The 21,815-nt window shown below is 40.4% G+C and overlaps 1 protein-coding gene across 4 annotated transcripts in view; it reads right to left on the bottom strand.

Moving 5' to 3' along the window:
• The window catches only part of abcc3 (ATP-binding cassette, sub-family C (CFTR/MRP), member 3), an 88,288-nt gene that overhangs the window by 10,269 nt on the left and 56,204 nt on the right, over positions 1 to 21,815 (bottom strand). The window contains exons 13-25 of one of the 4 annotated variants that reach the window (XM_049563516.1): positions 21,147 to 21,293; positions 20,974 to 21,061; positions 20,094 to 20,160; positions 19,866 to 19,992; positions 18,129 to 18,305; positions 17,734 to 17,901; positions 16,229 to 16,412; positions 16,015 to 16,123; positions 15,641 to 15,797; positions 15,042 to 15,249; positions 11,022 to 11,335; positions 4,096 to 4,295; positions 1,403 to 1,529 (exon numbers count right to left, since the gene is read on the bottom strand). In XM_049563516.1, the coding sequence (XP_049419473.1) occupies positions 1,403 to 1,529; positions 4,096 to 4,295; positions 11,022 to 11,335; positions 15,042 to 15,249; positions 15,641 to 15,797; positions 16,015 to 16,123; positions 16,229 to 16,412; positions 17,734 to 17,901; positions 18,129 to 18,305; positions 19,866 to 19,992; positions 20,094 to 20,160; positions 20,974 to 21,061; positions 21,147 to 21,293 (2,073 nt within the window). Of the gene's footprint in view, positions 1 to 1,402; positions 1,530 to 4,095; positions 4,296 to 11,021; positions 11,336 to 14,230; positions 14,542 to 15,041; positions 15,250 to 15,640; positions 15,798 to 16,014; positions 16,124 to 16,228; positions 16,413 to 17,733; positions 17,902 to 18,128; positions 18,306 to 19,865; positions 19,993 to 20,093; positions 20,161 to 20,973; positions 21,062 to 21,146; positions 21,294 to 21,815 lie in introns of those variants that run through there. The other 3 variants (XM_049563517.1, XM_049563518.1, XM_049563519.1) reach the window with 3 other exon arrangements.

Here is a 21,815-nt window from a genome sequence, read left to right as displayed (position 1 = left end):
CAGAGAGTGAGGAGATTTTCCGGGACTGTTCATGGGCCAAATCCAAAAATTGGGACAGTAAGGTCTCATTGGTTTTAAGTTCTGCTGCGAGTCGACGGTTTTCATCAGACAGGTAAGCAATTTTTTTGTTGGCTTTGATGAGCAGGCTGTTATCCCCAGGTGACACGGCTGTGGTCATGGATGTGGCTGGAGAGACAAATCACAACTGCGGCAGCAAACTTACACGCGAGGACTCCAAAAAGGAGTCTGCAGCGTTGAGATGATAGTAGCACAATTCAGTCCATTTAGAATCTCCCAGTAGAATGGAAACTTACCGGCGAGGGCCCAGAAACTGGGCCCGATGAGAAGTTTAGGCGTCCGGTAAGCAGGGCAGGTGAGCAGACGAGTGGTTAGCTTCAGGTGCTAAAAACAAGCTGGTATAGCTAGCCAAGACGATCCGGTGAGCTCAGGTTGACCATTTCGTAGAAAAATTCAAACGATCGGTTTGTCGGATGATTAAAACTACAATCTGATCGAATGAGGAGCCATTTAAGAAGCAAGGCTTAGGGATAAAACCATTTATAAAATGATTAAATTGGCTTAAAAGACTATTTTTCAGAGCTGCTCAGGGCTGCTGCTCACGTTAACGTCAGGAAAACATGTAAACTTGGTTGCCATTGTTGTAAATTTATCCCAATTTCGGATCAAATTCCATCTGAAACATGTCCGGTTGTGTTCAGAAGCTTTTTGGTGATTTTTAAAGGGAGAAAGTGCAGCTATACACTGTCATTGTCAGGCTGCAAGCACACTGCTACATGTAGCGCCATGCAAATGTCAGGGAAACATATAAATTTGGTTGTTGATGTTGTTACTTTCTCCCCAATTTCCCATCGTATTCCTGCTGAAACATATTCAGTTGTGGTTAGAATTTATTGGTGATTTTTAATGAGAAAAAGTTGCGGCAACACAGAGATAGGGAAGACGCAGAACTGCTGACCAATCGAGGCAGACTGGGCTTTTTTGGGAGGTGGGTTAAAGAGGCAGGTGCTGAAACAGAGTGTTTCAGACAAAGAGTGAATACAGGTGTTCCAGCACAGACAGTATGAGGAAAATAATAAAAATTTTATGACCATTTAGTTTGATTAAAGCATGGAAACATGTTCTAGCAGAAACCTTAAACACAGTATGACCTAAATAGGTTCCCTACGTTATTTTGTAACATCGTCAAAGTTTAGACATGGGTACTATTGATTTAATGCTATCCATTATAATACTGAAGTCACATCTGGTAACATAGACACCATATATGGAGCTAACTTGCTTATACACAAAACTGAACTCAGCTTCTAATTTACATAAGCTATTGTATTAACAGTTAAATGCTATGGATAGATCATATTACAGTGGTTAGTTTGTAGTGTACCTGTAGAGCGTAGGACACTGACAGACCCACGAGGCCTGGGTTCAGGTTCTCCTTTCCAGTCACAGCAAACAGAGCAGCAAACAACACTATGCAGTTCCCAATGAATTCAATACGCACTCCAAGCCACCTGCAGGACAGAGTGTTACAGACGGGTTACAGTCTTGATTTAGACCGAATGGAGAACTCTGGAACTGAGCCTTTGGTATGACAGGAAATACGACAAGTGTTTTCAGCCAATGTAATTTTACATAGTTTGCTAGCATTTGAATGTGATTTTTAGCATCTGGAAAAACGACAAAACTCCCTGCATGAGTTTGTTTTAGTTCAGTCATGTCGGGCCTCTTGTTCAGCGATTCTCTTGTTTTACTTTTCTTTGCATCCTCCGTCAACATTCTCTTCACTCTCTTCACCTCTGCCATGATGTCTGTAGGCTACTGAGATTAGTGAGCTAGTTTCTGTTTCTGATCTTTTCTTCAAATTGTCAACATACATTGTAACAACATAAAACATAATAAGTATGCACATGCAGATGAAGCATTGAGAAAACAAAGGGAAAGCAGTGCCAAAGAGCTGAGCTAGCTTTGATGAGTTTTGTGGAAGGCATGACTGACCCTACCCTCTGGTTAGATTGCCCTGACATTCTTACCCTTCCCAATCTCTAAATCTAAGCAATCCAACCAACAACAAAGGCAACGAGTACCAACCAATTACAGGGAGAGTAGGGTGGGTCATGTCTTCGCCATCCTAGTAAAAAAATGTGGATCCAAGGAGATCCTATCCACTTACCAAACTTACTTAGTGCAAAAACAGCTGCTTGAAGGAAGAGGTGCCTTTCTCCCTTTTACAATTAAATGAACCTACACATAATGTGGAAGCTAGGTAAAAACATGCACATTGTTGCTTTTAAAAAATACCAGATTTTTTGTTGAGAGTTGGATGAGAAGATTGATACCTCTCATCTCTACACTGTAAAATCCAACAAGTCCGCTACGTTCTACATGCTGTCTTAGCTCTCTTAATCTAATAATTAAATTAATAAATAACTCTGTTTTAAATCTCACTATCATAAAAACACAAGAAAGAGCCATCACAAATGTACGTGTTGTGTTCTACTGGTTAGATCAGGGCTGGCCAATTTGGGGCCCGCGGGCCAACCGATTAGTTTTGGCCCGCGGCCCATGCTCAAATTTTCAATAATTAAATAATTATTATTTTCCCGCTGCCAGCAGTCGGAATATCTCTTTAAATATTTATTTATTGTTGCACTTCCTCTACTGACCACAAATCAGCATTGTGTTACATTGAGGGTAGGGTGGCGCTGTTTAGCTCCCGTCAGCAGTGATGAATGTATTGGAGGCCTAGGCGTGAAATGTCTGGTACTTTGGAGCATGTTCTGCTCTGTATGGTTAATGTTTCAGCTGAAATTAATGTAAACACAGTTCAGTGATTTACAAGAAAAGGCTAAAAAGCTAAAGCTGTTGTTCAATTATATTCCTATTTGAAAATGATTGTTCAAGACAGTGGAGACTATAATATATTGGTCTTGTAGGGACATGTTGTGTCCCATGTTTTTAGAGACATAGGCCTGGTACTTATTATTTTTCTGCTTTCAATAAACAGAAATGTTATTCATTTTCTAAATTACTTTGTATGACTGTTTATTTTGCATAGTTATATCATAGTCATTTAATTAAATGCACTGCAACATGAATGTTTAGTTTTGGCCCGTGACCCTCCACCCTGATTCATTTTTGGCCCTCCACTGAGAAGTATTTGGGCACCCCTGGGTTAGATGCTAACAAGAGTCTGTTTCTATGCAGCGCCTTCAGCAGAAACGCCCCTAGTGTTTCAGAGCAGAGAATACTGCTCTTTTTTTTTTTTATTATTATTATTATTATTAGCAATACTGAAACCCAATTTATATACTTGGAAAAGTTTTTTAATCATCCAAATCTGGTTGGGTGGTTAATAACACACTTTCCTGTAATGTGACAAACTCAGGCCAAATATTTATTTTTGCCTTACCCAGATTTTAAATTATGTTAAATTTATTTCTTATTGTTAATTTTACGTAAAGTTTAGTTGTATTTACTTAATTAGATGAAGTTGTTGCAATGTAAAAATAACAAGTGAAATTAACGTGTTCTTTCAGAGTGTTAGCTATTTTTTTGCCTTTTTCAAGGCTACCAGTGCCCTAGATATTTTTTTTTTTTTTTTAGTTTGATCAACTTGTCACATTTTACAGTGTATTATCCACAAACCAGCATCTAAAGGTGACTATTTAAATGTTTAATGTTGTTTGTTTCATCCTCACTGACGCATAAGTGTAAATGTGAAATTGTGGTTTTATGGGGGTACAATATTTCTGTGACCAGACAAGAAGCAGGCCTTCACATAACCGCCTGTAAAATAACAAATAGTCATTTTTACCCTTAGACCGTTTCCAGTCATTGTGCTAAGACAACCGGCTGCTGGCTGCACTTTGGCTTCATATTTACTGTGCATATGTGATAGTGGTGTCAATATGTCCATTTAACTCAAGAAAGTAAATAACTGTTCTCCCTGAAAAAATACTAACTATTCCTCTAAAGGCGTCATCCATCACACCAGTGTCTGTGTACAGAAGGATAAAAGAGGAGACAATAATACTGGAACACAGCTGCTGTTCTGCTGAGCTGAAACAGGACACTTACCTGTTGGACACTATACCAGGGTAGTAACTCTTTTGGTTTTCATCCACTTTCATATCACTCATCAGAACAAAGGCAGAGTGTCTGCCATAGGCTCGGATTACACTAGATCCAGTGACGGTCTCAGAGAAATGGGAGTATATGGGAGAGCGGCTGACTGACTCCAGACGCTTTAGCTGCCGAGACGTGGCAACATAAAATCTCTACAGGGGTTGAGTTGGAGAGAAACAAAACACAACATTACAACTGAACATGGTGTCACAGATGCCCAGATATTCAAAAACAATTATGATGCACACAAACGAGCCCACACGCATACACACTCGCACGCATGCAGGATAATAAAGAAAGCCTGTGTAAACAAAACACCTGCAGAGCTCATCTGATATTCCAATTTACACATTTTTGATAGGAAGCCAGCAAAGGTTACATAAGCTCCACAGAGGTGACGAATACAAGTCTAAATATAAATCAGCTCTCCTCAGGAATGTCTTTATACTGCATGTGAAGCCAGAAGAACAAGTAATCACTTGTTGCACAAAAACCTTGTCAATTTTTATACAGCAAATAAAATGTGTGCTATTTCAAACTGCAGGTGTTTTGTTTTTCATCTCAAAGATTTCTCAATGATGAATTTAGTCTAATGAAAGCTGCAATTACTTTGAAAATGTTAGAAGTTTAGTTTAGCTTAGTATCTCTATGTGCCATTATACTGATTTAGAAGCGGTTTGGCTTTCATTTGCAGAAGTTCGACATATATCATTCAAACAGAAGCTAAGGTTATAGACGAATGATGCAGCAAAGACACAGGCCATGCATGATGGATGCCAAGACAAAGCTATAGAAATAATATGAGGTTTGTGTTAGTACAGCTGATTGTGACTGATCATATACAGTGTAACAGATTTATAAGTGTAAGCACATTTAGGAAATGCTTATAAGCTTAATTGACTTTTTCTTATCCTCAAAGTCTGCATGATCCTTAAAGGTATACTCCAACTAACATCAATTTATCAAGGATTTTCATTGTTTTTGGATTCTTCATTCACCTCAGAGGGTTCCTGAATTCAATGAAACATGGGGTGGGTAACTGATATTCAAATAGTCATTTGAGGGCTAAACTGTCCTATTAAGGTTAGACAAAACCCTACAGTACAGGCCAAAAGTTTGGACACACCTTCTCATTCAATGCGTTTTCTTTATTTTCATGACTATTTACATTGTAGATTCTCACTGAAGGCATCAAAACTATGAATGAACACATGTGGAGTTATGTACTTAACAAAAAAAGGTGAAATAACTGAAAACATGTTTTATATTCTAGTTTCTTCATAATAGCCACCCTTTGCTCTGATTACTGCTTTGCACACTCTTGGCATTCTCTCCATGAGCTTCAAGAGGTTGTCACCTGAAATGGTTTTCCAACAGTCTTGAAGGAGTTCCCAGAGGTATTTAGCACTTGTTGGCCCCTTTGCCTTCACTCTGCGGTCCAGCTCACCCCAAACCATCTCGATTGGGTTCAGGTCCGGTGACTGTGGAGGCCAGGTCATCTGCCGCAGCACTCCATCACTCTCCTTCTTGGTCAAATAGCCCTTACACAGCCTGGAGGTGTGTTTGGGGTCATTGTCCTGTTGAAAAATAAATGATCGTCCAACTAAACGCAAACCGGATGGGATGGCATGTCGCTGCAGGATGCTGTGGTAGCCATGCTGGTTCAGTGTGCCTTCAATTTTGAATAAATCCCCAACAGTGTCACCAGCAAAACACCCCCACACCATCACACCTCCTCCTCCATGCTTCACAGTGGGAACCAGGCATGTGGAATCCATCCGTTCACCTTTTCTGCGTCTCACAAAGACACGGCGGTTGGAACCAAAGATCTCAAATTTGGACTCATCAGACCAAAGCACAGATTTCCACTGGTCTAATGTCCATTCCTTGTGTTTCTTGGCCCAAACAAATCTCTTCTGCTTGTTGCCTCTCCTTAGCAGTGGTTTCCTAGCAGCTATTTGACCATGAAGGCCTGATTCGCGCAGTCTCCTCTTAACAGTTGTTCTAGAGATGGGTCTGCTGCTAGAACTCTGTGTGGCATTCATCTGGTCTCTGATCTGAGCTGCTGTTAACTTGCGATTTCTGAGGCACCGGACCTGAACCCAATCGAGATGGTTTGGGGTGAGCTGGACCGCAGAGTGAAGGCAAAGGGGCCAACAAGTGCTAAACACCTCTGGGAACTCCTTCAAGACTGTTGGAAAACCATTTCAGGTGACTACCTCTTGAAGCTCATCGAGAGAATGCCAAGAGTGTGCAAAGCAGTAATCAGAGCAAAGGGTGGCTATTTTGAAGAAACTAGAATATAAAACATGTTTTCAGTTATTTCACCTTTTTTTGTTAAGTACATAACTCCACATGTGTTCATTCATAGTTTTGATGCCTTCAGTGAGAATCTACAATGTAAATAGTCATGAAAATAAAGAAAACGTATTGAATGAGAAGGTGTGTCCAAACTTTTGGCCTGTACTGTATGTATAGTGAATAGGCACCGTACATTGCACAGACTCATATGAAATGTGCTACTGACTGAGTGATTAATGATTGTTTAACTTAATACCTGAAGGCTTGATTATGAGATAGTCTGGTTTACGAAACAGCTAACATTGTGTGATCTCTACCTGGTTAAAAAGGCTCAAATGATTTAGTATGTCACTTCAATAAAGTTTTGGGCAATCACAAGGTTAAAAAAAGAACAGTCAAAACCAAAGCAGCAGAGGCTGAATGTGACTTTTATTCCCTGGTATGGGTCAAGCTCCTAAAGCACCAGATACTTTCAAACTCAGCACCTGCAGTTACTTCTTACGTTCTTTCTATTAAGGTCTCAAGCCCGAGCTGATGACATTATGTAGGGAAGCTCCCCCCAGAGCCCCACAGAAAACATTATACAGCTGTTTTCAAAGGCCGATTAGTACTCATTGTGACAAGTTAACTGGGCTCATGTGTAAAATTGAGCTCCTTTAACCAGATGTAATAGCAGAAATATGCCAAACTGTGCCATCTTGAGGTCAGGTACAGGATTGTTTGTTTTGATCACCACATATCGTATTCTCAAATTTAAAATGGCCAGTGAAACACTAATGAAAACTTTTTATGTGACCACCTACACTTGTTAGTTCTTAATCACAACAGTGTCCAAAATAAACACAAAGAAGGACGATGATCTATTTGTCTTTAAGTTAGTAAAATCTAACATTCTAGTCACATTAATAATTCTTCATTATGCAAACCACGAGCAGTTATTTTGCAAAAATTAGTGTTGGATGATTTAGAGTTTGCCTTGTTATTGTTAAAAATTCATCAGTACTGCAGCAATGAACACTACACACACCACAATAACAACTGCTGTTCTCCAGCTACCACAGTTCACCCAGCTCTGACACCACAGTCTCCCAACAGACAGAGCAGCTCCTGTGGCAGAAATAACCTCATGAAACCTCAGGGGGCACAAGTTACTGTAGCTATCTGGCAAGCCTGACTGGCATAGAGGTCTCTCCTGGCACCAGAGGTCTATGAAGACCAGCAAGTATGTTTGGGAAAAGACTTGAGCTCACCTAGATGTACAACCCCAACTCTAAAAAATGTGGGAAGCTGTGTAAAATATCAATAAAACAGAATGTAATGATTTACAAATTATTTTTTTAACCTATATTTAATTGAATGCAGTGCAAAGATTTAATGCTCAAACTGATAAACCTCACTGACTTTTTTGTAAATACACACTCATTCTGAATTTGATGCCTGTAACACGTTCCAAAAAAGTTGGGCTGAGGGCATAATTAGCACTCAGTAAGTGTTTGGGAACTGAGGACACTAATTGTTAACGTTTTGAAAGTTAAATTCTTTCCCATTCAACAGTCCAGGGTCTTTATTGTTGTATGTTGTCCTTCATAATGCACTACAAATGGTCAGTGAGAAACAGGTCTGGACTGCAGGCAGGCCGGTCTAGTACCAGAACTCTTACTATGAAGCCATGCTGCTGGAACACGTGCAGAATGTGGCTTTGCATCATCTTGCTGGAAAAAGCAGAGACATCCCTGAAAAAAGGTCATCTGGATGGCAGCATATGTTGCTCCAAAACCTGGTTGTACCTTTCAACATTCATGGTGCCACAGATGTGAGTTACCCATGATGCCATGGGCACCAACACTCCCCCATACCATCACAGATGCTGGCTTTGAACTTTGAGCTGGTAACAATCTGGATGTTCCTTTTCCTCTTTAGCCTGGAGGACCTGATGTCCATGATTTCCAAAAACAATTTGAAATGTGGACTCGTCAGACCACAGCACGCTTTTCCACTTTGTGTCAGTCCATGTCAGATGAGCTCAGGCCCAGAGAAGTCAACAACGTTTCTGGATGTTGTTGATAAATGGCTTTTACTTTGCATGGTAGAGTCAGAAGTTGGATTTGTAGACAAAGCGACGAACTGTGTTTACGGACAATGGTTTACTAGAGCGTTCTTGAGACCAAGTAGTAATATCCTTTATATAATCATGACAGTTATTAATGCAGTGCTACCTGAGGAGCTAAAGGTCATGAGCAGTGTTGGTTTTCAGCTTTGCCCCTGACATGCAGAGATTTCTCCAGATTTTCTGAATCTTTCGATGATGTTATGAATGTAGATGGTGAAATTCTTAATTACTTACAGTTGTGCATTAAGAAATGTTTTTAAACTGTTGGACTATTTGCTCATGCATTTCTTTTCACAAATTGGTGAAACCTGCGCTGCCCTTACTTGTGAAGGATTGAGCCTTATGAGGAAGCCCTTTTCATACCCAATCATTATACTACCCTGTTATCAATTAACCTGTTTACCTGTCGATTGTTCCAACAGGTGTTTTTAGAGCATTCCACAACTTTTCCAATCTTTTGTTGCCCCTGTCCCAACTTTTTTGGAATGTGTTGCAGGCATCAAACTCAAGATGAGTGTATATTTACAAAAAACAACTTGGACTTGGACTTGGATATCATTGCATTCTGCTTTTATTTATGTTTTACGCAGCATCCCAACTTTTTTTGAATTTGGGTTGTATTACAACCTACTGTGGGCAGCTTCTTTCAGTTAGTAAAAAGCTGAGTAGCAAAACCCAAGTGTAGTCACCACTGGACATTGCACTTCCTGTATGAATTTAATAAATATACACGTTGAGCATAACTAGTGAGATTATTTCCGCCTCCAGAGTAGCCCTGTCTCTGAGAATAAATGTGATATAACTAGAATTTTAATCTGCCAAAAAAATTGCTGCTGACTACATCTTCCACAGTCTTAGGCCCTGATCACACAGAAAGTGTTTTTCAAGTTTCAAAGGCGAGGCGCACTGCACTAACTTTTTAAAAAAAAATTAAATGCCACTAGTAATTAGTATCTAGTTACTAAAATGGACAGACGGAGGGTACTTGCTGTAGCTCTGATTAAGGATGAGAGGCTGTCAGCAAACAGTTTGTTGGGCACAGATAAACGGAGATCTGTGTGGGTACATGAGATCCTAAAAAAGAGGGTGGATCACAGTACCACCAGTTGGTCTAGGAGCTTCACCTCCATGATGGCTGTTTCCAGGCATATTTTGGGATGACTCTGAGACAGTTTGATAACCTGCTGTATTTTGTTGGGCCGTATAGCTCTGGGTATCTAGCAACCACTACCACCACTTTCTCCTCCATTGTTTATCAACTGTAAACTTGTTGTCGTGACCACCACAGAAGGACCGCCTCTCAAATCATCTGATTGGACAATGGGGGAAAAAATGGAGATGACGTGAGGCACTTTTCTGCTTTCAGCTGAAGTTTGTTAATCTCGGGGAGTTCAGATAGCACTGGCAAAAATGCCAGACACCTAGAGTGCAGACATGCAATTCGCATAGCAACGCAAAAACAGCGAGTAAAAAGCTTCATTCTCATTGAAAACAATTACAAAAAGTCACCTCCCACTGCTAAAATGCTGTCTGTGTGATCGGGGCCTTACACTACAACTGGCCACTGAGCCATTCAAGGGTTTGCCCTCAAAATCAAAATACATATTTTTCCTCTTACCTGTAGTGCTATTTAGAAATCTAGATAGTTTTGGTGTGAGTTGTTGAGTGTTGGAGATATCGGCAGTATAGGTGTCTGTCTTCTCTCCAATATAATGGAATTGGATGGCACTCAGGTTTGGGGACTGCTCAAAGCGCCAAAAAAATACACTTGAAAATCTCAACAGCAATGTCTCTTTCCAGAAATCATGACTCAGTTGCTCAAGATAATCCACAGATGTTGTGAGCAGTTCCATGCAGGAACTTGTTATTTACACCCACCAACTGTATCACTGCCCAAAAGGAAGCATGCATCTACTGTAACCTCACCTGATCTAGCTGACATTACAGCTCAGCCAAGGAGTTTAATAAATATTTACAACTCGCGCTGTCATGACCATGAACCTCTTGCCCATGAGTAGATGCATGCTTTCCTCTGCGCAGTGATTTGGTTGGTGTTTGTAGTTGAGTAGAAAGAAAATCGTGATTTCTGGAATAAGACATTTCTGTTAAGTTTTTCATATTTATTTTCTTTTGAGCACCACAAGTTGAGTGCCATCTAGTTCCATTTCATTGGAGAGAAGGCAGACATTGCAACGGTCGATATCTCTAACACTCAGCAACCAAAACAATCTAGATTGATAAATAGCACTACAGTTAAGAGGAAACTTTTCTTTTTCATTTTGGGGTGAACAGTCCCTTTAAGGCCCCGGTCAGCTATGACTACTGGACTGTCAGAGACCAAACTACACTCTACCTACAGCGCTAGTAAAACAGTGACCGCTTCAACCACATGCAACAGTCTACCAGCACACACACTCTCAGACATGCATGTTGTATTAATGAGTTAGCAGACTTGTTTCCTATTTACCTGAACCCACCAATAGAACACCATTAATGGGGCTATGACTATGAGGAACATTGGGGTGAGGGCAGAGCATATGAGCAGCACATTCAGTGTGTACCAGAAAGTGCGCATCCATATGTCAATATTATCTGGGATGTGGGAGTCTATAGCATCCATGTCTTTGCTGAAGCGGTTTAGTAACCGCCCAGTGGGGTTGCTCTCGAAGAAGGCCTGCGGAGCACGCAAGACCCCCTGAAGCATGTTGCTGTGTGTGACCTTGGCTGCCCGCAGCATACTGTAGGCCCGGCACAGCAGGCAGTTAACCAACAACAGCAAACCTGCGAGAAGGGGGGAGGGGAAGGGGAGGGGTCAAGTGTGACAGCACAACAACACCTGTGTTAAATGGATTAGGGCCCGTTCCTATTAAAAATGTGTGCACCAGACAAACAGAAAACAGAAGATGCATCACTTCTCGTGTGCCAGCACAATGCCCTAAAAGTGGAGGTTAGTGTCAATGGTACAACACAACTTTGGTATCAGAAAATAAACTTCCATCTATCTTCCACCACTACATGCCTGATCAATTGTGACTTCACATGGCCACCCACAAATATTTTAGTATCTCCAGAAGTGTGAAGTTGTCATCTGCCTCCTGTGGGTGCCATTCCATACATTTGCACCTTGTGACTCCGTACTAAAAACTACACTGCTTTTAACGTTGATGAGAGTAGTGCTACCATTTTACCTTCACATAATGTATTTGTCCTAATTACAGATATGCCAGTTTTCTGTCCTGAATTGGATTCCTAGGACAGAGGGAAAGCATCAATGTCTCGACGCAGAAAAGTCAGTAATTGGAAATTTTAAGCCCAAATCTCTACATTATGATCACTTTTAACAGTTTTGTAAGACTGGGCTGTGCATTCCTTATAGCTGAACCAATTGGACGGTGCAATACAACTGACATAAACGTGCAAAAAGGTGTATTATTGCTTTCCGGACCTCTGTGAACTGGGGCCTGTGTTAAGGTGTTGTGGTGCTCTGGGCATTGATCTGCATTGAGAGTGATGGCCTAGTAAAGTGAATGGATGCTGCCTCTGAGTCTGCTTCATTAATACAATACAAAGATGCATCAATAATCATTTTATAGTCGCATTGTGGCCCTCTGAATTGGAATTGGATTGTGAGGTGCTTAAAAATTCCCAACTCCTACTGATTCCAGTACATCAACTATATGTCGAAGCAGAGTACTTACACAATACCAGTACTCTTAAAATCATTATAATGTCGTATATGGTAACATGATGCCAAGGATTGCTATGTAGAATGACATTAAACTGAAGAAACTGCATCTAGTGACCTGGTCACATCATTGCTGATAAGTGTCCAGTGGACTAAATCAGTGCATCTTGATCCAAGATAAAAATGCACTTTTGATACATCAGAGCTGTGCGTCTGTGCAGGACACTGACAAACATCGGCAAGTCAAGCTTGCACTGAGTGTCCCACATGTTTAGTACAGCAAATGTCTCTTTAAAGGGGAACACCACCGACATTATGAATTCCAATATGTTATTTCCATGGCCTAGAAAAGTTTAATCAACATTTGTGAACATGAGCTCCTCTCTCTTAAAGCCAGAACCCAGAGAAGTAGTCCCAAATTTGTGATGTCATGGGGTCTAAAGTCTGAAGCTGTTCCAATGAGTGTCTGATTTTGTGGAACCACAGAATGTTTGTTTTGTTTTTTACACCTAAATGAGCTCTATTCTATTTTAGTTTTCTAAGTTCCAAAACCAAAGATGTACCAGAAAAGACCAAATTACTGTAATGTCACTCTAACATTTGTCCTGTTGATGTGTTCAGCTGTAAGGGGAACATTTAAAGAGTTAAACACTGTGGCCCAATCTATATGACGTTTCTGCTGTGCTTATGTTGTGTACTGTGTTGCTCTGCTAGCAGCAGGGATAAACCAAATCTCATTGCACTGAAGCTAAGTGGTGTACTGCTATGATGGGGCCACAGCAAAACAGATTTTAGCCAAATATGATTAGCAGTGTAAGTGTACTCCATTTTTAGAATATTTTCACTGCTTTACCATGCCATCATACAGCCCTATTCTGATGGAGAACTAAAGCCATTATCTCAAACTAACCAACTAAATCTAACCAACTGAGGCAGCGTTTGCTTGTTTCATTTCATGTACATGATGCAAACATTTTCTATCTGGAAGTTATTATAAACACACACTGTGATTTAGACTATGCTTAAAACATTCCCCAGGATTTGAGTTTTACCACTCTGGTCTGGGATTTGGGAGAGAGGTGTTTATATTTACTGATATTTTTGGATAGTCTTAGACCATAGGAAAACATGTATGAATTTTAAAATTAGGTGCTGTTCACCTTTAATGAAAGAATGCAGCTAAAAGCAGTGTGTGACAAAGTGGTTTAAAACCTTTTTAATCATGTGTATTAGTATTTTACCTAAATGTAATAGAAAATAATCTCACTTCCAATGAATCATTACTTATTTACAATTACCTATGCAGACACCAAGCATTTGTAGTACTTGCTATCTCTGCCTGAATGAAATATAACCCGATGTGAAGAATTTGTGTCACTGACTTCTTTATAGTTTGCATTAAATTTAACCCTATATCTTGCTAAATATCATTCTGTATTTAAATTCTATTTAAAACAAAGGTGAGGAATTCTTAGGCTCTTGTTAAGACACACAGATACTCTGTTACATACACAAACTGTCTTTTATCTAAACCACCAACTATTTCAACTCAGTTCAGACCTGCTCTATTTTTCCATAACAGCATAATTCCCTACCCTTACATGCATAGGCTGCACATTACACACCCTAAATCCCTTAAACAAATCCAGGCACACTGGCCTACAATACAGACACATTATAAATAAAGTAGATCAAATTGTATTAACACTGGTCTACCACTAGAGGGAGGTGCTAGATCACTAAAGTCAGTACATTGTGTGCATTCTCGGGCCTGGCTGTATTTAACAACCTGACAGTGTATATGTCTTTGTGATTGCATGGAAGAGTGTGGAAGCAGGCTCATCACGGACAACATCACAGGCTACGGAGAAACAAAAGCTGAAACTGGAAGGTTAATCAAGCTGCTGCTCCAACATGCATGCGGCATGCCATCCCAGGAAGGGGGCATTAGGAAAGATGAAAGGAAAAAGAGGATCTGCATCTCTTAGTACCTGGACAAAGATGTATATGAAAGCCAAGGGCACTATGACAATGGCAAAGATGGGTGTGCTGGAAACGATAACTATCATGGTGGAGAGAGAAACGAAGAAGGTGCCCAGGAACATGAGTACAGTGGCTGGAAGAGCCTCGTCGATAATGTAGATGTCCTTGGAGAAGCGGTTGATGACGCGTCCTATAGGCGTGGTGTCAAAGAAAGACTGGGGCGTGTGAAGTTTGTTGGTGAGCAGGTTATGGTGCAGCTTCTTGGCTGCACCGATGTTCCCCATGGCTAATGTGAAGGAGGAGATCATGACCAGGATACCTAGGATGGGGGTGAATCAGGAGGAGCAGGAGTGGAGGAAAAAGATATTGGAGAAATGAAGGTTTCATTGTGGAATGAGAAAGTAATGGAGTTCCTAGTAGACACAGTCAGCATCTGTCCATTTACAGCTCACTGTAAAAAGAACATCACAATAACAAAATACACATCCACAGCCACTTGAAGGTCCTCTCGGCCAAAGCATCTCTTCACTGAGCTCACTGGAGAAAAACCTTTCAACTGGCTGCAAAGCAAAGACATTTAGTTTATTTCCACCAAGTCTGCAACCAGAAGCTGTGTGGGAGGAAGCGACATTTAGAGTTTTAAGTAGCTGTTCAGGTTCAAAGACAATGTTAATATCACATGTGCACATGAAACCTGAAAACACCTCTTTGCAAAAGGCTGTTTCTATAAAAATGTTTATATGTCACAATAAATGCATGAATGGAGCTTGACTTAAAAATGACAATATAGTTTTTATTAAGACACTCAGTGTTTCTTACCTTGTGCAATGCCCAGTGCTGCATACACCCCCACCCTCATATTAACATTCTCCTTTGTCTGATTTCTTGAGGCGTCGTTGGTCCACTGGCTGAGCCAGATGTTCGCTCCGATGGCCGCTGCGCTCTGGCAGCCGTACAGCAAACAGATGAGCACTGACAGCAGAGGTCCCACCGCCTTGGCGTACTCCAGGTATACCTTTGTTTTCACCTGGTTGGGAGTGACAAGAGTTTAGCCGAGGTCAGCTCAGACAGCCTCAATGACGACAATAAAAAATAAATTAAAACTATTACATAAACAATGTGCATAAACGGTAGCAGAATAGCTGAGTAGATGCGTTTGTGTTTATGTCAAATTCCAACATCGCTAAGACACCCTGGTGTAAATAGTATTGTTGGCCATGGACACCTGGGTGTTAATAGCTTCTGCCTTTATTTTATCTATGTTGTTAAGTGTAATGCCTCCCAAAATGGATAAAAAGGATGAATATTTACTCCCAACAAGCCACCACATCTTAGCATTTCAATTGGACCCATCTTTTTAGTCTGTTAGTCAAATAGAAAATGGACAATAAGAGAAATGTGAATGAGAAAAGACTGACCCTGCCTGTTTCCGTGGTCTCAGACTGGATGAGTTTCTGCATCTCATGTGGTTTTTTTTTGTCTAGTTGCTCTGAGTGTTTCCTCTGGCTGCAGCCGTGTCTCCTCACTGAGCGGGATCTGGGGTTCTCTCCATCTGCTGAGATGATGCTGATCTGCCTGTAAAGGGACATTATGTCCGTGTTTGGTACGATTTTTGGAAGATGTAAAAATTCCACCAGAAGATAATTCAAGAATGTGTCTCCTGTCTGTGTTGGATAACAGATGACAATGCTCCCATGACCAAATTTTATTCTTTAATCTTAGCTATCAGAAAAGGGCAGAATGTATGACAAAAATATCACATCTTGTAGGTGGCTAGAAATATTTCCTCTACCTTATGAAATTTCTCTTGGCCTCGTTGATCACTGGCTCATTGTCCACCATGTCTGTGTGGTTGCTAAGGGCATCGTCAGGATACAGTTCCTCATCTTCGATCAAGTCCTCTGTAAAAGCATTGTTTACAGTGTGTTACACAGCTTTTTCAAACAAGTTCAACCATAAAATATGAGACATGAGGTTATATAAGAGTAACGGAAGTGATGCTCCACCTGTGGCCTCTTCCTCCTCTATGATGTCCTCCAGTGCATAGTTCCTGAGAAACTCTGCGAAGGCTCCATTCTGTTTGAGCAGCTCCTGGTAGGAGCCCATCTCTGACACCCTGCCCTCCACCATCACCATTATGTTATCCGCCTGAGGCAGGAAGCTGATGCCATGCGTCACTAGAATACGGGTCTGTAGTTAGACAACAAAAGAAACTTTGTTACGTCATAAACTACACACTTGACAGTATCAGAGCAAACCAACGGACAAAAACCTTTTACTACGAGCTCAACTTCAGTGACATATTCAGTAATATAATATATTCATCTTCCCACCAGGATCCAGTCAAACAGGAACTCAACCACCTCTTATCAGAAAATGGCATCATAAATATGAAAAGCCAAGGGTAATAAACTGATGCAACATACAATTTCCTTTCTGGTAAAATAAAAGATACAACTTCCTCTACTGTAGCAATACTAAAACTACTGACAAGCTAGCTGTTCTGTGAGGCTGTACTCAGTCACAGCAATGCTCTGAGCTATAGTAGTAGTAATGGTTCATTTACCTCGGCAGTGTTGTTTACGTATCACAAACTAATGAAGGTACATTTTTTAGTAAAACTATAATTACCGCCTTGCAGTTGTATGCCTCTGCAAACAAGTCAAGATGCGCTTACAGTTTACATCCATGTCTGTGATAACATTTATAGACATCCTCCCCCCAGCAGCAAAGATCTATGCAATCAGCACAGTGTCAAGGTGGACACCCAAGATTAGTGTCACCAGTTCAGTATCTGACCAAATGTCTCCCCTTCTGTTCCTGAGATATGATGTTGAGTAATGACCAGAAAAGTGTTTTTGCAGACCATTATGATGTCACAGTGAAGTTGACCTTTGACCTTTTGGATATATTAATGTCATCACTTCATCATTTTATTCTAATACACACTGCGGGAATTTTGTCATAACTAACATATAAACTCTTGAGGTATGGCCAAAAATAAGTTTTATGGGGTCACAGTGACCTTTGACCACCTAATTCTTACAAGTTTAACTTTTGGGTCCAACGGGACATTTGTGCCATATTTGAAGAAATTCCCTCAGTGTTCCTCAGATATTGTGTTCATGAGAATGAGATGGATGCAAGGTCATAGTTACTGTGACCTTTGACCACCAAAACCCTAATTAGTCATCACTGAGTCCAAGTGGACGTTGTGATATTCACAAGAATAAGACAGGGAATTCTCACAGGGATTCACAGTGATGACCTATGACCATCAAATTCCTATCAGTCATGTTTGAGTCCAGGTGGACGTTTGTGCTAAATTTGAAAAAAAAAAAAAAAAACCTTGCAAGGCATCCTTGAGATATCACAATCATAAGAGTGGGATGGACAGACTTACGGACGTACGGACACCTCAAACGAAAAAGAAATTCCTCCAGCCACAGCTACAGCTACAGCCGGCAAAGAGGTATAAAAAGATGAAAACCTGGATTTAGGCACTCCTCACCTTGCCCTTTAGCACTCCTTCTGGACCAATGAGGTTGTCAAAGATGTGTTTGGCCACGTGGGCGTCCACAGCAGACAGCGGATCATCCAGGAGGTAGATGTCAGCGTCACTGTACAGAGCTCGGGCCAGACTCACCCTCTGTCTCTGCCCACCAGAGAGGTTGATGCCCTGCAGAATTGAGACTCATTAGCAGAATCGCTTTAATCATTGTGGTTATTTGCCAATCTAACATGTGAATTTATTCAGTAATATAACAGATGGAAGAGGAGGGGAGGGTTTATGAAACTGAACTGATTAAATGTCTGAAGCCTGAAAGAAAACAATAACTAAAGAAACTAAAACAAAAGCAGTTACCCAGTAAGAAAGTGGAAAATTTCAGTGTTTCTCTGTTGTACCTTTTCGCCTATCTCAGTCATATCTCCACCAGGCAGCACTTCCAAGTCAGGAGTTAAGGCACAGGCTTCAAGAACGCAGCGGTACTTCTGCTCATTGTAGGGATTCCCAAACAGGATATTGTCCCGCAGGGTGGCATTCTGTATCCAGGCCTGCTGGGGTACGTATGCCACTGATCCCTGAGGAAAGGAGAGGCAGAAAAACTGGAATTTAGCGACCTTTAATAAGTATTTTGTCTCCTAAATACACATAAAACTATATCCTACCAAATCAAAATCTTATCCCAGAGTTCCAAGGGTATCCTTACACTCTCAAGAGATTTTCAACTGATTTTGTCTGAAGACATATAATGAAAGGGGAAGCTTGCCCCAAAATTAAAAATGCATATTTTTCCTTTTACCTGTAGTGCAATTTATCAGTCTAGACAGTTTTAGTGTGGGTTTCTGAGTGTTGGAGATATCAGCCGTACAGCAGATACACGCTTCCTTCTGCACAGTGACACAGTTGGTGGGAAAGAAAATAGTTCCTACACAAAACTGCTCACAACAAGTTCTGTGTATTGTTTTGAGTAACTGGGTGGTGATTTCTGAAAAGAGACATTGCTGTTGGGTTTCTCAAATTTATTTTTTGGCGCTTTGAGCACCACAAGCCAAGTGCCATCTAGTCCCATTATATTGAAGAGAGGGCAAACACCTCCATGCCCAATATCTCCAACACTCTGTGACTTAGACCAAAACAATTTAGACTGATTAACAGCACAACAGGTAAGAGAAAAAATATGTATATTGATTTTTAGGGTGAACTGTCCCTTAAAGCATCATAATATAAAGTTCGGGCTGCAGTTTACCAAATTCATAACCTTTGAAATACTGTGTTATAATTTGTTAATATTAAAGGTATGTTATACAATCTGTAGACTGCACACACATTAACATTTATTTCAATGCATCACTTCACTTTACTTTAATAACCAAAGAGGGTCAGTGGCATTTGTTTTTGGTACAGTGTGGTAATAAGGCTCAGTTAATGGAACAGCCAAGATCAACACCAATCTAATGTGAGTCTGTTAAATATGAAGCTAAAGTCAACAGGTTCGGGCTTAGCTTAACAGTAAGCAGCAGAAACAGCTGTCCAAAGTTAAAAAAAAATCCCAGGACCCATAAAGCTCCCTGACACAGTGTTCTTTGTTAGATTAATGTAAAAACCAAATTGTAGGAAAGACAAACCAGGCTAGCTGTTTTCCACTACTTCCAAACTTTGTGCTAGGCTAACTAGTTAATAGCTAGCTAATGAGAGTGGTATCAATCTTCTCATCTTACTCTCTGCAAGAAACTTTTTGTGCTTTACTGTCTTTTTCATTCCTTTTTGAGTGTCTAGTTTGTTTTGCCAATGACACTGCATTTACTTGTTAAGTACTCTGAACTTACATGACTCTTCTACACCACTTATGTGCTAACTTGTGCATACAGTGCTTTATAAACAAAGTCCAACTGACTGATTCTCCTCTTTTTTCCCCTTCTTTTGGTAATATATGTGCAAATGGTGCAATAATATATTATAATAATAATATTTTTTTTAAAACATGAATGTTGGCAACACATCTAAAGTTGTGAATAAACAAGGAGTTGGAAGACTAGAGCAGCTTTAAAGGAAAGAAAGGGAAGATGAAGAAGTTAACATAACCTGCTGCTTGCTTGTTTTTGTTTTTTTTTTGTAAAGAATATGAAATGAAGTCCTACCCGGATAGAAACCTCTCCCTCTAGTTTCTCTACTTCACCAAGCAGCGCAGAGATGAGGGAGGATTTCCCGCAGCCAACGTGGCCCACCACTGCCATCAAGGAGCCCTGGGGCACCATCATGTTAATACTGCAGACACACAGTCAACAGTCACATGTTAAAGCCTCAGGTATGACGACACAAACACATAACAAGTGCAAACATACAGCGTGTGAATTTCCAAGACATACTTGTGCAGAATAGGAGGATCTTCTTTAGCCCAGGTGAACTTCCCGTTGATAACTGTCACTGAAAAGTCTGCAAAAAAAGTCGTGAACTTATTTTCAGCAGCTTTGGAATCAGTGGGCGAGATGTACTCTGATGAGACCAAAGACTGGAAGGCATTTCTTAAGTATTAGTCATCGAAAAGCTCTTCAGGCTCTGAGTCACTGGGTGAAAGGTACAAGTCTTTTATCTAAAGAGCCTATTGAGTGTACACAATGGAATGATGACAGGAAATGGCAACTGACTGCGATCATTAAAGTCTGTCGAAACATATGCAATGAGATAATGGTGAAGACACCTGTTTTTCTTGGATGCCTCAACGGTAAACAAAGAATTTATAAAGAGAAAATTCTTGATGAGTTGCAGTTGTAGGGGTCCGTGTTTAACAGCAAAACTATATCTAAACATCCATTTAAAAGCTCTCACACAGCTCATGCAGTATAATCCAAGTCTCATTGATTCAATCGAATGCCCAGTGCTTCCAAAACACACGCAATTTTACTAGAATTATTTAAAACACATAAGGCTGCAGGATTGTTTTAAATAGTGAGGTTTTAGCACATAGGACTGGATAAATAAGACTTGCATTATACTGCACGACCTGTGTGAGAGTTTTAAAGTGGATTTTGGAAATAGTTTTAATGTTGTTAAACACAGATGCCCAGGACTTTCAATTTCAAAAAGTTGTTTTTTTCAGTTTTTGGATTCCTCATTCACTGAGGCGTCATGCGAGAAAAAACAAAGTCTTCTTCATAAATTTAAAGTAAAATGGGGTGATTATTATACAAAATAATTTTTTGGGTGAAGCGTCCCTTTAATCAAAGGAGTAGCAGTGTTTAATTTCACCTGTGGCTGTGTTCTTTCTGTCCACGGAATCTGGGTCCAGCTCATCGTGACTAAGGAAACCTTGAATTCGCTTCAGTGAGACGCTGGCCTGTGACGCAGAATAAACACACAAGCACTCAATGAAACCTGTAAACAAACACACACAAAAAATGAAGAGAAAAAAGAAATCCTACCTGAACTATACTGCTGATAACTTGGGGGAGCATGTTGAGTGGAAACCTGAGGATGTTAAAGAGTGAGAGCGACACAAAGGCCTTCTCCGCATCCAGGATGTTATTCTCATCCACAGTCACATACACAGCAAATGTTGTCAAGGCAACCTGGAAACACATCGGGCAAACAGGCTGCTTAGACATCAACATCCATCAATTTACTGTAGAGATGTGCAGCAGTCACTGCTGTGATGCTGCACACACTTGCAATCTGAGTCAACCTGTGACTCAGCAATGACCTCATTATCAACAGCTGGTGATATTCAGCACATTATAGTCTGCAGAGTTTGTAACAACTGATATACACAGGCTTTTGGCTGGTACAGTGCATATCAATCTTAAAAATAAGGCATACAAAATCGATCAAGAATTTTTTTTATTAAATGCTGTCACCTATAAAACCTGATATAGACAAACTTGATGTAGACACCAACCAAAAAAAAAAGTTGTACATTTACACTACAGCCATATTATTTCATTGGCTGTCATGCCGTAGCCACAGACATCTTCTCTGTTTATTTAAACAAAACTAGCAGACCTCTTGGATCAGGTCATGCTTTTCTCAAAGGTTTTGTTTAGGGTCAGCAAACAGGCAGTCAGCTGATAAAAAGTGGTGTGTTATGTTGCTTG

The sequence above is a fragment of the Epinephelus fuscoguttatus genome, linkage group LG20 (genome assembly GCF_011397635.1).
Source record: "Epinephelus fuscoguttatus linkage group LG20, E.fuscoguttatus.final_Chr_v1".
NCBI lineage: Eukaryota > Metazoa > Chordata > Actinopteri > Perciformes > Serranidae > Epinephelus > Epinephelus fuscoguttatus.
The sequence above is the reverse complement of the archived record's forward strand: the minus strand, read 5'-3'. Positions and strand labels throughout refer to the sequence as shown.